The sequence below is a fragment of the Penicillium odoratum genome (assembly GCF_028828045.1).
Source record: "Penicillium odoratum strain IBT 22623 chromosome Unknown utg000001l_segment0_segment0, whole genome shotgun sequence".
Lineage (NCBI taxonomy): Eukaryota > Fungi > Ascomycota > Eurotiomycetes > Eurotiales > Aspergillaceae > Penicillium > Penicillium odoratum.
Genome location: NW_026643143.1, coordinates 4,231,564 through 4,245,865, shown reverse-complemented (window position 1 = coordinate 4,245,865; position 14,302 = coordinate 4,231,564). Strand labels below are relative to the sequence as shown.

At 47.5% G+C, this 14,302-nt stretch overlaps 5 protein-coding genes across 5 annotated transcripts; 3 read left to right on the top strand and 2 right to left on the bottom strand.

Moving 5' to 3' along the window:
* Window positions 1–1,911: 1,911 nt before the first annotated feature.
* Window positions 1,912–3,321, top strand: N7520_001602 (uncharacterized protein; the record flags this gene model as incomplete). The annotated part of the gene is made up of 1 exon (XM_057135537.1): window positions 1,912–3,321. One exon carries the CDS (start codon window positions 1,912–1,914, stop codon window positions 3,319–3,321), a length of 1,410 nt encoding a protein of 469 aa, XP_057001473.1.
* Window positions 3,322–4,226: 905 nt separating this feature from the next.
* N7520_001601 (uncharacterized protein) lies at window positions 4,227–4,583 on the top strand (the record flags this gene model as incomplete). The annotated part of the gene is made up of 1 exon (XM_057135536.1): window positions 4,227–4,583. One exon carries the CDS (start codon window positions 4,227–4,229, stop codon window positions 4,581–4,583), a length of 357 nt encoding a protein of 118 aa, XP_057001472.1.
* An 817-nt stretch (window positions 4,584–5,400) lies between these two features.
* On the top strand, window positions 5,401–8,251 carry N7520_001600 (uncharacterized protein; the record flags this gene model as incomplete). The annotated part of the gene is made up of 5 exons (XM_057135535.1): window positions 5,401–5,865; window positions 5,914–6,796; window positions 7,023–7,048; window positions 7,564–7,809; window positions 7,856–8,251. The coding sequence occupies 5 exons, from the start codon at window positions 5,401–5,403 to the stop codon at window positions 8,249–8,251; spliced, it is 2,016 nt and encodes a 671-aa protein (XP_057001471.1).
* Window positions 8,252–8,316: 65 nt separating this feature from the next.
* On the bottom strand, window positions 8,317–8,913 carry N7520_001599 (uncharacterized protein; the record flags this gene model as incomplete). Its single annotated transcript, XM_057135534.1, has 1 exon — window positions 8,317–8,913. The coding sequence occupies one exon, from the start codon at window positions 8,911–8,913 to the stop codon at window positions 8,317–8,319; it is 597 nt and encodes a 198-aa protein (XP_057001470.1).
* A 2,398-nt stretch (window positions 8,914–11,311) lies between these two features.
* Window positions 11,312–11,745, bottom strand: N7520_001598 (uncharacterized protein; the record flags this gene model as incomplete). Its single annotated transcript, XM_057135533.1, has 3 exons — window positions 11,312–11,439; window positions 11,491–11,578; window positions 11,635–11,745. The coding sequence occupies 3 exons, from the start codon at window positions 11,743–11,745 to the stop codon at window positions 11,312–11,314; spliced, it is 327 nt and encodes a 108-aa protein (XP_057001469.1).
* Window positions 11,746–14,302: the final 2,557 nt, after the last annotated feature.

The window sequence follows — 14,302 nt, the reverse complement described above, 5'->3', positions numbered from 1 at the left end:
TTCCGAGGGCCTCTTCCTCCTACAACTGCCTCACGAGAGTCAGTTGATGGCCTCTGCGGGTAGCTCGTCATCTCTCAGGCAGTCAAGTGTCAATTTTGTCCCTCCCACCTTCCCTGTGTATTTAGAATCCACTACAATACAGACACATTGCCTCCCTTCAAGGGAGCGCGGACGGGGCCTATCTGACGCCACGGTCTACGACCGCAGCGACAGGTGGCCCGTTGCGGCCAAACTAAACTCTTCTTGCTCCTCTTGACTGCGTGAGGTCACCAATAAATATAGCATTAGAATATCAGATAAGAAGGGCAATATTCAAGGATAATGAGAATATCATTTTGCCATTGACGATAGTTGAAGTGACCCAATGGACTCAATTTTCACACGCTTCGCTTATATCGTACTCAGTTGTGAAAATCGACTATATATTGTATACCAGGAACCTACTTGCATATGAATTCCACAGCTAGCCGTTCAAGAATCCTCCAACTGGGTGCTGTCTCCCAGCCCTTTTGAGAAAGTGTGCCTGCTAAATTGGCAGCGAGAACCAAATGAATGGCATTACCAGTCACAGGTTATGAGTTTCATCGCGCTAGCCGGGAAGTTTGCGAATGGTTCGAAAAGCGATTTTGATTGACGCTGTATATATACCACTCTCTGCCACTTACTACCTCAAAATGTTACCTACTACAGTCGCTGGACTCGAGTGAAACCAGCATATCTAAAAAAAAGCTTCTGGGTATCCTTTCAATCAACAGTCTGTCAGCCTGTTCTTTCCTTGTTCTTCGAATTCCTCATCTCAAAATTTAAACTCAAGATGCCTCCTCACCCTCCAAACACAGACCGCCACGTCCAAAGAGAAGTTGACAAAAATGTATTGGACTCTAGACAAGTAAGGAAATTCCGCTTGTCTTTAACTCTATATGCTAATATTTCAGAAATGCGAAACTACCAAGCGTCTGACTACGGAACTTCTACGCAATATATCGGGGTTTACCCGCAATCTAGGATTATTTTCATCTGTCGAAACTTGGCCTGGGGCGAAAAAAACCCCATTCTTATTGTTGCGTGCCACTTTGAAGAATAAGACCGAGATCGATGTGAAATATGAACATTCGATCCATGGGGAGAATTTATCGCAGAAGGATGTGGAGAAGATACTAAGCTGTCAAAAGTTGTTGGATCGAGAAGACTGGCTTAAGTGCATATCGAAAGGATTCCTGTTTCAATTTGATTCCGCATCTAGCGCTTTAGAGCATGCTCCTGAATGAATCACCTTTGCCCTTGTTCAATCTATGTGGCTAGTAGATATTGCCCCACTTTCTAGGCCTCATCAAACATGCTCAGTTCCTCATTGTTCTAGGGGACTCAACATAGACATTAACAATAGAAAAATAAGAGGATGCTTAGAATATCAAATTATAACGGGTGTTTTATCTTTGAATGTCTTCTGCTCAGCTCCAGCCGTATTCGCGTTAGTGCTGGAACTTCCCGGCCTCAGGCTCTCGTACTCAGGTATATAATCGGCTTGAGCCTTGCAACAATTTCACGTTCTAAATGCAATGATAATGAATCAATATTTCGACAAATTGGTCTATGTCTTAGTCTTCCTTTTCATTTACTACGCCGTAATTTTGATTGCCTTTATCTGTTACAGGATCCAGCGACTTTGCTTTTGAATTAGGAATCCTTTCACTACATAAATCATCCATCAGCCCATTGGTAGCCCTCGTTCCATGAATGATCGATCTCCAGCTCATACCCTCATACTGCATATGTGAGTTCGACGCAATGTCAAATGTAAGGCCCATCAAGAAAGTGAAGATAGCTAGGTATGACATCTGACTTCATAAAAAGATCAAAGACGCAGGCTCAGAACAAGGAGGGTCAATGAACGATCTTGAAAAGGATACGATGACTTGGCTTTCGCCAGCAAGTCACGAGGAATATGATGTGCTCAGCGCGGGATGTGCCTGGGATCTTTCGACGGCAGATAACCCCCACATACCAAGCTTCGGGCCCATTGATCGCCCTTTTGCAGCATCTTTGCAGTCCATTTTGAACCGCTCTTTTATGTCTCCAAAGACCCCAGATGACCTTGATTATGAATTCATGGCTCACCTATACGAGCAGCTGCTCAACGCGGAACCGTATGAGTCGCACATGGCCCTTCATGCCCTAAACATTCTACAACAAGATGGACGGATGCCCGAGAGTTCCCGGGATGAAATTCGCATGTTCTTTCAGCACTCATCCGAAATCATGGCAATCTCTTGGGGAATCTACAAAGACTTCAAACAAGCTTCAGCGAGCCTGGAATTCATACAGGACAAGCAGTTTCTCCTAGATACGGCTTCTTTTGCTGTTTGTGGTTGCCCAAGTGATTGCTTTGTACAGCTTGTCCGAAGCAAAGCCATATCTGCAAGTGGCTTCAACAGCGCAGGCCAGAGTTATTTTCGCCTCGCACTTTGTGAAAACAGAGTGGATATTGCCTGTGAACTATTATCGGAAATGAGCGTTGAGCATATATTTGAACCTACCTCCATCATGGCCGATGACTGGCAGCAGTCTATCTTTGAGATGTCTGTGATTAATTCTGAGTTGTTCAAAGCCTGCTGGACGAAGATTGAATCCAAACCGGACTTGGATCTGTCAAACGTGCTCAAACATGAACATTACGCTTCCGTATGTTTATTTGCTACTGAAGATCTGGCTATACGTATGCTAGCCCGTGGGATTGATATTGTATCTACTGTCCATACGCTCCCTCACATCACTTGGCCTGCGATGGCTCAATACCACCCAAGCCCAGCATCTTTTTTTGACTGGCTTACGCGGCGCGGATGCTGGCCGTATTTCACCGAAGCTGGCCATGTTGCACCCCTTCTAGTCGTAGCCCAGCATGACCGATTCGAGACGACTAGCTGGCTTCTGTGGAACAATGATAACGTCTGCGAGCAAAGGAGTTGTGCGGTCGCTGCCGCTGTCCGCCAAACCAAGGACAGTGCTCGCATCCTTCACCTGGTCATGATGCGCATGTCTCTAGCAGGTCCACTTCGTCCACCTAGCTGGCCCCAGGATATTGCTGTTGAAGTCATCTGGGCTGCTTGTAATCAAAACCAAATGGGCCGACCTGAGATTCTGGAATACATTCAGGATCTTGCTATCCGAAAGATTGGATCTGTGAAGGCGTCTGCCCCGGACCTTCTTTCATACTCGAAAGAGAGTCTATCAAGTGCGAAAGAAGCCGGTCTGACTGACCTGGTTGATTTCCTACGAGCTGGGAACAAAGAGGCATGGAAAACGCTCCCCAACTACTGCTGACTTACTCGCTGGTGTCTTTTTTTTGTATCATGATACGCGCGAATTATAACTTCAGGCTGATTATTTACGCCAGTAAGGGAGGTTCTGTCAGTGTCGATGTTTAGCAGCCTTGGAATTTTAGTTGTGAGAAATGCCTGGCATCCGGAGCCAGGCCGGCCTGTTCCGTCGTTGCTCCGAGACTTAGTGGTGGGTAGACACTGAGAAGTGATTTGCACAATGAATTGATAAATGGCCATCCAAGTGGGCAGTGTAACTGCATAGAGTGTGGATGACTTGTATTTCACTTCCGTAAAAAGTCCTGGACGCCGCAATTGCTAGCTAGGCTGCAATGTGTCAATCAGAATGTCCATTGCAACTGAACTAATAGCCGAAAAATGATTTTCTCGTTAGAACTGATCCAGGCGGTTTATAGTGGAGACGATGAAAACTTTCGGGACTACCTGGATTCGCTGTTTGGGTGCTTTGATGTATCTTGACATTGATGGTGGTGATCTCTGAAAGAAATGCTTATGGGTGAGAATGACCCGGGGAGGTTCGAGCCATTGGAACGATATTATTGGAATTGATTTTTGATTTTCAATGTCGGATTGCCGCACCCAATGCCACTGGACGATGATTATAAAACCCAAAGCTGCCCGGTGAGTCTTCATGCTTTCTGTTAACCCTCAGATGGATCCACAAGCGCTATTCAAAGATTTTTCCCACAGTGAGTTTAGCACAAGATGCAGCCAAAGCAATGCTGAATTCCATTAGTTGTTACTTGGTACGATGAAAAAGGCCACTACATGGAGCCCTCGGATGAATTGAAAGAGGCATGCTTGGACAAATACGTCTTTGTTGAAACACACTTCATTCCAGCCTGCTATCTCTACGATATAATGATCACTCGGTCAGCCTATTACACAATGAACGGCAACCTGGGAAAGGCTTTCCAAGCCCTTCTATGCCAACATCTTGAGGATGAAAAGTTCAAGAGCACCCTGCTAGGCCGGTTCACTCATATTATATTGGCCGCCCAGCGGGAGGTTATGATTCAGTGCGATTTGTTCTACGACATGACGACATACAAGGGTGAGTATGATGCGATCGTGGGAGGCCGCTGGTTCAAGAAGGCAGTCTTGGAGCGATTGAATCCTGTCCGAAACCCGAACGGTGTAATTGAGCAATGGCGGGTCGAGTTTTCAACCTCTGATATTGAACTGGTAGATCGGGAAGGTGGACTTGAACAACTTTCCAAATGCTTTTGCTTTATGCGTCGTTAGTTCGGTTCTACCGAATCCAAGAATTTAGCAAAACGTCGTGAAACTCCTTTCCGATAATTGGTTCTTTCGTAAAACATTTCCTTCGCAGACAAGACCCACCTAGTAACTTCATTGCAACCTTGCTCGGAGGACTGGCCAATGAGATAGACGCAAGATGGTGCTGGACACAGAGTCAATTGAAGAAGCAGAACAAATCAGCTTTTTTTCTAATTCGTTCTCTTCTTTGTGATTTCCCACTCCAAAGTAAGACATTACCCACATCTGATTTGTCAATTTGAATTTAGAGTTGCCACTATCAGCTGTTCCTTTATTCTATAAATGCCCACATCTTGAGTGGACAGCAGGAATCTGAAAGTATTAGATTCTTTCCAATTGCGCAACGCGAACACGTCAGATCATTCTAATCTTTTCAAACATTTTTCACACGCGGAAGAATAATATGGCGTTGAAGCAAGACCCAATGTCTAATCTGGGGTAAGTTTAGCCCATGAACCGAGGACTTTGAATCAAGCTAAGACTTCCAGACGTGGCGCATACGATACAACAGGCGTCAAGAAGCCGGGCGCCCCTCCACCACCGCCGAAGTAAGACTGATGTGGGGTACTATTCTTGGCCAGGCTTGACTGTAGTTCATCCCGTGGAGCTTGGGTCTTGCTCACCCCTGTCATGGGTCACCGGCTTGTATCATAAAAATCCTGGGTCCCAGCCGGATTCAAAGAACATCACTCTTTATTAATTGCTTCAATACCGCACTACTCGGTCTTTGATACAAGACCTACCAACAAGGCCAGCGCTCTCCAAGAAAACCTACCAGAAAATGAAGATCCCGTATGACGAGAAGAAGCGCAAGATTGTCATTCAACGTAGACAAGATCCCGCTTGCCTGCCGTGCCGAAAAAGAAGAATCCGCTGTGTTGGTCAAGGTACACCATGCGAAACATGCATTGCTCGCAGCATTGAGAAAGGGTGTGAATTTACATCGAAAAAGAAACGTTGTCCTGACAAGATGGCGTCACATGAGCTTTCAAATGCTTGTGATATAAATGGACCGCTGAGAATCCGAAATGGGCCAAGTGATACTGTCGGCTCGCCTTCCACGGCCAGCACCGTGACTACCTTATCGGAGCTAAGCCACACCCCCAGTTTGGACTTCAGCGACCGCGAAGAGGATGACGCCAATCAAACGTCAGACTGTGTGACATTCAAAGAGCCGCTCAATGCCTTGCCCGGCTGGGAAATGATTGACAACCTGAAGGCACGATACTTCGCATTCGTCTTTCCGGTAATGTTTCTTGATTCTCGGGAAGTGCGATGACTGACGGCAAGACAGCTATTTTGTACCTTTTCCTTTGTCAAATTCGAGGACGAGTATAGGAGCTTCCGCCAGAATCCTGACGGAGCGCCTCTCTCGTGGCTGTCCTTGCTGTTCGCTATCTTGGCATTGGCATGCCGAGCGGAGGAAGTCCCTGAGAGGGCTTGTTTGTTTGATAGGCTGTCGATGGCGTATGAGAAGGCTGCTTGGGATTGTTTGTCTCTCAACAATCCACCTTTTGAACCATCGACGGCCGCACTGAAGGCTTTTGTACTCGTAATCTATGGCCGTGTTCACCGCGGGATAGACGTATCAAGAGATCTTCACACCGCTTACCAAATGGCAACCTCCACAAGCTATCACCGACGCCCCACTCAATCAATGGCTTGCGAGGAAAATAAAACTCTCTGGATCGCCCTGAAAATGCTTCTCTTCATGAATGGCCAGCTACACAGTGACCCCTGTGATCAAGAGGTCTCTCAAAATCTATACCTTATGGCTGGTATCGATTGGAAGGAATCTTTGGAGATGCAGCACCTGCCCATGAGCTTTGAAGACTCATCTCTGTCGGTAATGGACTTCACCGTGCTTCAGTCTCGGGTTCTCACGATATCGGACATTATCGACGCAAGCAAGAAATACGGCTTCTTATCATCATGGAGCCTACCTGGAGTTGTGAGTGAGCTGTCGCGCATCGAGAACGACTGCAACCAGTTTTATGCAGGACCTTATTCTTCCGACTCGCAAGGAGAGCTGTGTAAAGTTAAGCTGGGTATATTGCGATACTGCATTCAGTATCTGCTCCAGTCAGCTCACTTTCCGTCTTTTGAGAGTTACCTGGACGGGGATATCACATCCGACACACAATCCGCTGCAGAGAAATGCATTGATTCTGCGACATGTGCGTTGGGGATTTTCTGTTCTTTGATCGAAAACAAGCATTTCAAAGGTTACTCTTGGTATATGCGAGGCTTAGGAAAGCATTATGCTATGAATTGTATGAATACACTCAGGCAAGGACTAGAAACAATCTGTACAGGGGAAAGGGCTCGAGAGGCTAGGTACTACCTTGAAAAAGTGGCTGAGAAGTGTTCTACGTCAGAGAAATGCATGACTGTCCCTAGCAGCGGCGAATGAGATTTCTTTCATCCTGGTACGGAGCAAGAGACTTCTTTGATGAGGACTTTCGCCAATCATACATTTGCATCAGTTTCTACCGACCCAAATTGAATAGCTCGATTTTGTCAGAGAGTATTTCATCCGACACGGTTTATGCAAAGCCGTGCCTAGAAGCTGGGCTCATGTATTCCACAAACTTAGGGGATAACAAGTAGTCTAACATGTAGGTCAGATGGGACGATGTTGATTTGGAGGCTTGATCGCATAGCTAGATTGAAGTAACTTCAGGCACTTATCCCAGACCGCGAGTACAGGCACACGTAGCTCAGGATAGACAAAATGCCCATAGGATACACGCTATTATTATCTGACTGGGCTGAGCTTCCCTTGGAGAACCGAGGATTATTATAATTGCCTGCCTACGTTCACCTTGCTCAATCAATCAGAATATATAAAGCCATAGACCTCTCCCTCTATGCATGCTGCCTTTCATTACTGACAAAACTTCGTTTTCGTATTCCCAATCAAGCTAGACTGTTTTGACAAAAGAGCACCGCCAACATGACAACACCTCCGAATATATCGCCTCACCAAGGCGAACAGCTTACATCGGACATGGAGATAACAGGCTTCGTTGTATTTTCGGCTTCCTCGGAGGGTCCCGACATGAGCGCTGAAGTGAAGCGAGGTCTGCACTCGAGACCAAGAGTCGAAAGGGATCCCCTCGTCTATGGGCGAGGAGACCCAAACACATGCAAGCGCTTTATGCGACATGGGGCCGATGAAAACAACGCAGTAGGTGTGCTCGCAAGATGGATCGGGTGAGACTGACGGATTGCAGTTCGCCAATAAAATCACGGAGGCCATCGGTGACGTCGATTTTCTTCTCCGCCAGGGACCCGTGATTGTTCACTCCACCGAGGACCACTCCACGTGGGGCACTCGACTGGCGCACCCGTCGCGTGAAGCGGTATCGGCGTTTCGAGACCTTGCCCGGGGCGACGAAGCTAAGGTGGTCTTCAAACTTTATCCCCTCGATTTACCAAGAGAGGCAACCCTGGTGACGCGACCAGTTGTGCGGAAGCTGCAGCCACATGAAATCCTTTTCGTGAAAGGAACGATCAGAATGGAGATAGAAATGCCTGCCGGGGGATGTTTTGTCTGGCAAGGGAACAGTGGCGATCCAATGGGGTATGACATGCTGGGCTCAGAGGTCTTCGAGTTCATGATGGTTTAGGCGCTTCATGTCCTAGCATGACGAAAGGCTCGGGTGGGTGACCTTGATCGGGACGAAATCAGCTACTAGACACAACCAAGGCCAAATTGACTTACCAATGTTTGATACTTCATTTTTAAATTCCGAAGTCTTTGAGTCTCGCAAAGTATGCTTGGGTAGTCCGACACTAAAAGCTGAATAAATTTGGCTTCTTCCGCAAGGGACAGTCGCCGAAAGGTAGGCATCACGGGAGCTAGTACAAGCGCAATCCCAGTACCGAGTTTCACTTCCATTCGCCTCAGCTTCCTGCCCTGCTGGAGATCACTGCGGGCATTGTGATCGTTTGAGCGACCTAGATGACGAAGAAACGACGGCATCAGCCAGACGCCTTGGATGTGACTCCCTGGAGGCGCCAGTTCCATTTCATGTGCTTGAAGCCAATGCTCCTCTTCCGATGCAAGAGACGACCATTCAAGGATAGTTCGTAGCCGAAGGATCCATCTGCTGGAGCTTGCACCGGCTGAAATGAGATCGACAACACATGGACTGTCTTTGGCTATTTTCGGTCGTATAATGGCAGGCGTAAGATCCGTTTCCAGAAAATCTAGCATATGCTCCATCTGAGATGAAAGGTCTCGGAGTAGAACCTCCGCAGTGACTGGTGGGTTGCGGCGACTAGCCATGGTCGATATGTGAAGCAAGGAGTTCGACGTGCCGGGGCGACTTGGCTATCCCACGCAGCTGACTCAGAAATCCGGCATTAAACCAAAAAGGCTTAGAACGAAACAAATTCTTGGAGAGATAGGCACGGGAGTCTAGGCTAGCACAGAACGTGTGATAGCAGATGCAGGCCCCTGAGAATGGCTTGCATTCTACTGCTATTTAAATGGGGCACCCTGGCCAGGTCTGAGAAGTTGAGGCCAAATCCAATCTATCAACCATCGTGATAAATTTTCTAAGCGATCCTAGTCGAAGACCCATTATGTCCTCATTGATGAATGTATGCTTCAGGGCGCCGCAGGTATGCTCAAGCGATCGCAGACGAAAGCCGACGCAGACTGATGTTCCAGGACGAGATCGCAGACAAACCCATCGAGCGGCTAGATCCTCTTCATGGAGAGACTGCTTTCCTGGAAGTTTCCGGGTACAACAGGCCCGAAATGATGGACACATTCAGCTCTGGGTCGGACCAAAGTCTTCCCCATCACGAAGCATCATTTTGGAGCAATTTTCTGCAATATTTTACGGAGCTTTGTCATTCACCCCCCGAAGAAGTACAAAAGATGAAGGTGAAGAGGTTGGAGGCTATCTACTATCGCAGATGCACTCTAGAGACCGCCCAAGTTTTGGCCATAGTAGAAACAGCCAAAGAATTGGAAACCAGATTGTTTGATTATCAAGAATTCAAAAGGCTTCATGGGGCGCAGAAGGCTGTGGACAGATTCAAGCCAACGTGGAGATAGTGCAGAGAACTACATATGGAATGAATTGTATCATTGCCTGAATTAATCAAGACGTGGGAAAGATACAGTATGTTTCTCCCAAACGACTTTCTATATTTGCTGAAAAGGGAAATTCCGTGTGTCAGTAGGCACTTTATACTAGCCTGCAGCCTTCGTTGAGTGACGAGTTCAACGTAGCGATAGCCACCATTTCTTTGCTCTGTTTGATTTCATCTGGTTTCACAACGCTGTTCGAACGAACGAAGAAAATGGACCCTTATGCGGTCAATGCTCTGTTCCAAGGTGTCATATGTTTCCCAAAGCACCTTTGACTTGACCAATACTAATTAGACGCCTCACTTTCTTGGAAACAACCTAGTGAGAGGAACTCCGCAGTCACCAATAAGAGCTTTCAGGCTTTGGGGAGATTGTTTGTGGGTTTGACTATTGTAATTTTCGGGAAAGAAAAGCCTCTGTATGGAGAATACCAAACCTGATAGTGACAATGTAGCTTTCATCCCATCACAACCCGTCTTCTAATTTATTGTTGAGATGGCAGAAGGAAATTTATCCAGCCCTCTGAAGTCTTCGTAGAGTCAAGTGGGTGAGGTAGAGGCACGCCCAAAGACGATTGAACGGCTCGAGAATTTCCGCCTCCGCCGTCGCCTTGTGTGCACAAACAGAAGCAAAGGCCGTACTCGGGTGGAGTAGTAGATCTGATGGTCTTAGCCGACACAAAGTCAAGTGGAGGTAAAGTCTGTCCCAATGGTGACGCGTCTTTGAAAAACCTCGACAAAAGTAAGACCAGGTCAAGACTGGTGGAAAGCATCCCGTTGAAGGAGGGTATGCATTCTACGCTATACTGTTTTCGGCAAAAATGCTGCGGCCACCCCCAGGAATACTATGGCAAGGGACAAGCGGAATGGCTTCGCTTTGCCATTCTTGGCTCATGAAAGATTGATCTCTGATGAAGTTTGGCTTTTCTCAGACAGTTGGGTTTCAAAATCTACAGCACGATTGATTCGATTTGTCGCAGTCACGGATATTGAGGTGGCGCTTGAGGTCGAGAAAGATACCGATTTGTCTTCTTTATGGTGTTAGTCAGAGATGAATCCTGTAAGCGCTTTGTACCACTCAGCTAATGGGGTTGTGAGTAACGGCATTTATTTGAATAATCTCTATGGAGATGACGGAACATGTTCAGGATGAAAAAGACATGCAGGCTACATTGTTTTAAGCTGGACTCCTTATCAGAGTTTCCCGAGGCGCCAGTCTGTCCAGAGGATCGGAGTATATGTGCAACATCTACCAGTGAAGCCTGAGGGATGTGCCAGTCTCTCCAATTCTCGAATAGCCGTCATTTACTGAATCCCGTGAACATTCCATGCCACAAAGGCTGACCTCAGCGGGACCGACCAAAAGTCTTCATGAACGTATCGTGATCCATATCACCATTGATAAGAACACTTCCACGTGTTATTGCCCCCCCCTGTTATTGTATGAGTCCGAGTCACATCTGCCTGTGGCCTGCTTTTCGCGTCACCATTCAGCACCCACGAGCCGCCACTTATTTCAGTGCGCCGGTGACCATCCTCACCACGCGTGCTGGTTTTCTCTGTCTCATGTGGAATTGGAAGATCTACAAGTGCTTGGATTTAGTAGATGAGGCAAATTGTACCTGAAGAATCGAGTTTCGGCTGATGGAGAAGGTACCTTGCTCAGTTTGCTGCGATCTCTTCGTGGTGGTGCGGGTGCTGTCTGAAGAGCCTGGAGAGAGCTTGAACAAACGATTGACAGCAACCCAGATGTTTGACATACCTCTACCAGCCGGGTGACACCCTGCATGATGCGCCTTTGGATCGGTGATGCTTGAGGTAGGTAGTGGACTGGGTCGCGGGGCAGGCCTCTAGTCATCCTGTCATATGCACAATGCTTTAGCATAAATTTCACATATAGCCATACCGGTTCACTTTGCTCTGTTTCGGAGCCGACAGCAGTTAGATAGGCGTGAGGCGTGTCGACTGCCTCGTCTTGGACCACGTCTCGGTGCGACGTGAAGTGCCGAAGGACCATTTGGAAAGGATTACTGAACAGCAAAGCTGTACACACGGAATGAGCAAGGAGAGCTTGCAGGTGAGTATTGCTACCACCTGAGGTTGGAAATTCTGGGTGAGTTGGGGCCTTCCAGGAGGGTAGGGAGACCTAGCTGGTGACTTGTGCACAGGCTTAGGCTGCATCGCTAGTCTACCAAAGCAGCCCAATACGATTTGTTTCGAAAGAAGACCCACAATGCTTTCTCTTGGGACTGATAGGGTCAGCTACGGCTCAAATCACCGAGGCTGATTCACCCAGAGTCTACGCCCGGAATCACATTCTCCACTTCCCAAGGTGGGATAGGCCCAAGACCGTTTCTCGGCAAACTGATGGACCCCTGTGCTTGACTGATCAACATTTGAAGCACCTGAACTGCATAGTGTAATGTTGTCAACCTGTGTGTCAGCAACGCGGGCCGATTGACCACAGTGACACTATCTCACTAGTCCCACATTATGAGCATCGGAAGCGGAACAGGTAGGGTGCATCTGCTTGGCGGAATTGGTTCCTTGGTATCAAATACCTGTTCAATAGTTCAATACGTAAGAATCTACGGATCCACACAGAGACATGGTCTCATGCATGACCGAAAGCAATCCTAGTACCCATTGCCTTGCTCGAGCAGGCTCGTGCGCGTAGTGGGAATATGAACCAAAGTTCGAGAGTGATCCTGGGGCCACTGCTCTAAAACAGGAAATGGATGTTCCTATCAGTGTCCAATAATGGTGATAGATAGGCAGTGGCGTGGTGATACCAGATATGAGGGAGACGGCGCGGTTTCCCACGTCGGGCATTCCTTTACAGGCTCCCCGGTCTTTTGGAGTGGCACCTTCCTTTCTTGGATCTTATGCCCCGACTGGTCAGTCGGGTTCGGCTGAGGCTGTTATGGCCTAGACTCTTGAAAATGCGTACTGTATCTTTTCATATAGATATTTACCAACTGCGGGCTTTACGCCTAGATTGACTGCGCAGTACCGAATTTTTAGTATCAGGCTTGAATATGCCCTTTGAAAAAATCGATATCATATTCAGCAGCTCAAAGCTCAAGCGGTCAGCTGAAATATGACAATTGAACTTGTATGGCTTGTGTTTTGCTTGAACGGCGAGCCCGGCTACAGAGTAATGACCATCTCGGCCCTCCGGAAAACAAGTTGCCAAAAGCAGGGCCAGAACGCTGGTCTGAGCGAAGTTTCTCTTCTCTTTCTTTTCAGTCCTGTAAATTGAACTTCCCACCTAGCGGCTTTATACTCACTGATCGCATCTGGCAGTGTCTTGTTTGCCCTCACACCAGCTAAATTGGAACATCCATTTGACTCGCCTTCGCAAACAGTCCAGGTATGCCATTCGACTGGGCAGGACTGGCCCGATAGCTCTAACAGAACTTTGCCAGCTTTCTGAACCTTGATTCTTCGAATACACACTATGGTGCATACGCCCACGAAGCGAGCAAAAGGGAGATTTCCCGACGTTGAGGATGGCCTCCTCACCTGGGTGAAATCTCAGCAGGAATTGGGGATAAATCCTAGCGACTGTGAAATCAGGGATAAAGCCGTGGCACTACGCACTATGCTAGGATGTTCGGAAGAACATGATGAGAAAATTCGCTCTCTTACTTGGATGGAGAGAATCAGGGTGAAAATAGCTCTTCAATGAAAGACCTTGTCCTCCGTATATATTATACTTATGGCTTTATCTTCCACTCCAAGCTCCTTCTCGCCTTGAAGATAGGTTGCATATGTTGATTTCACATATGGCTATATGAAGCACATGGTAGGGAATCAAAGCTGCTTGTGATTCTCGGAGTCGAGAAAGACTTTTGAAAACGTCCCATCACATAGTACCCGAGTTCTATAGACTTTGAACTTTCTCATATGGCTGGCATGTGTAGTCACCAAAGTTTCATGTCGAAGGGCCCAACATCTGTATATGCCGGCATTCCACCGACTGAGGGTGCGTTCAAATCGGTCCACCTCCCACCCGTCTAGCAAGATGAAGTGATTCAAGCCGAGGCACTTTTGATCTCAGGGCTCTGCCGTTGGCTCATGGTTGGCTCAGCAAGTCCTTGTCGGAGTAGGCTCGACTAGAAAGGAGCTCGAGAAGGACAGTAGAGCAAACTTCACAGCGAAGGAGCGTCTCTTATAACCTGACGGAACCGGCCCTTGACAAACACCAGTCCACCACACGGCTCAACATCAGTATTACCCAACTAGCTGCATAAGACGGGTACGACTCTCAATGATCAGAGAATCCTTTCGTCGATTCACGGTTTCATGTGGGGTTGCATTGAGTTGTCGAGCGTGGTGTCCGAGTAGGTTCGATCAGGGGGCTCGTCTGAATTGATGCGAGGGCCGAGAAAGATAAAAAGCTGATACCATGGTCTTATTGTTAGCTGAAATATACATGACTCGTGATGCAGAGTGAAATAGGTTTACCACCAAGAATCAGCATGATGCATGGCCGGGAGGTTACAACTGTAGGCAAGAGGTAGATTGAAGCGTCGAAGTTGTGGCGTGACTGGAAATGAGCAGTGCGTATT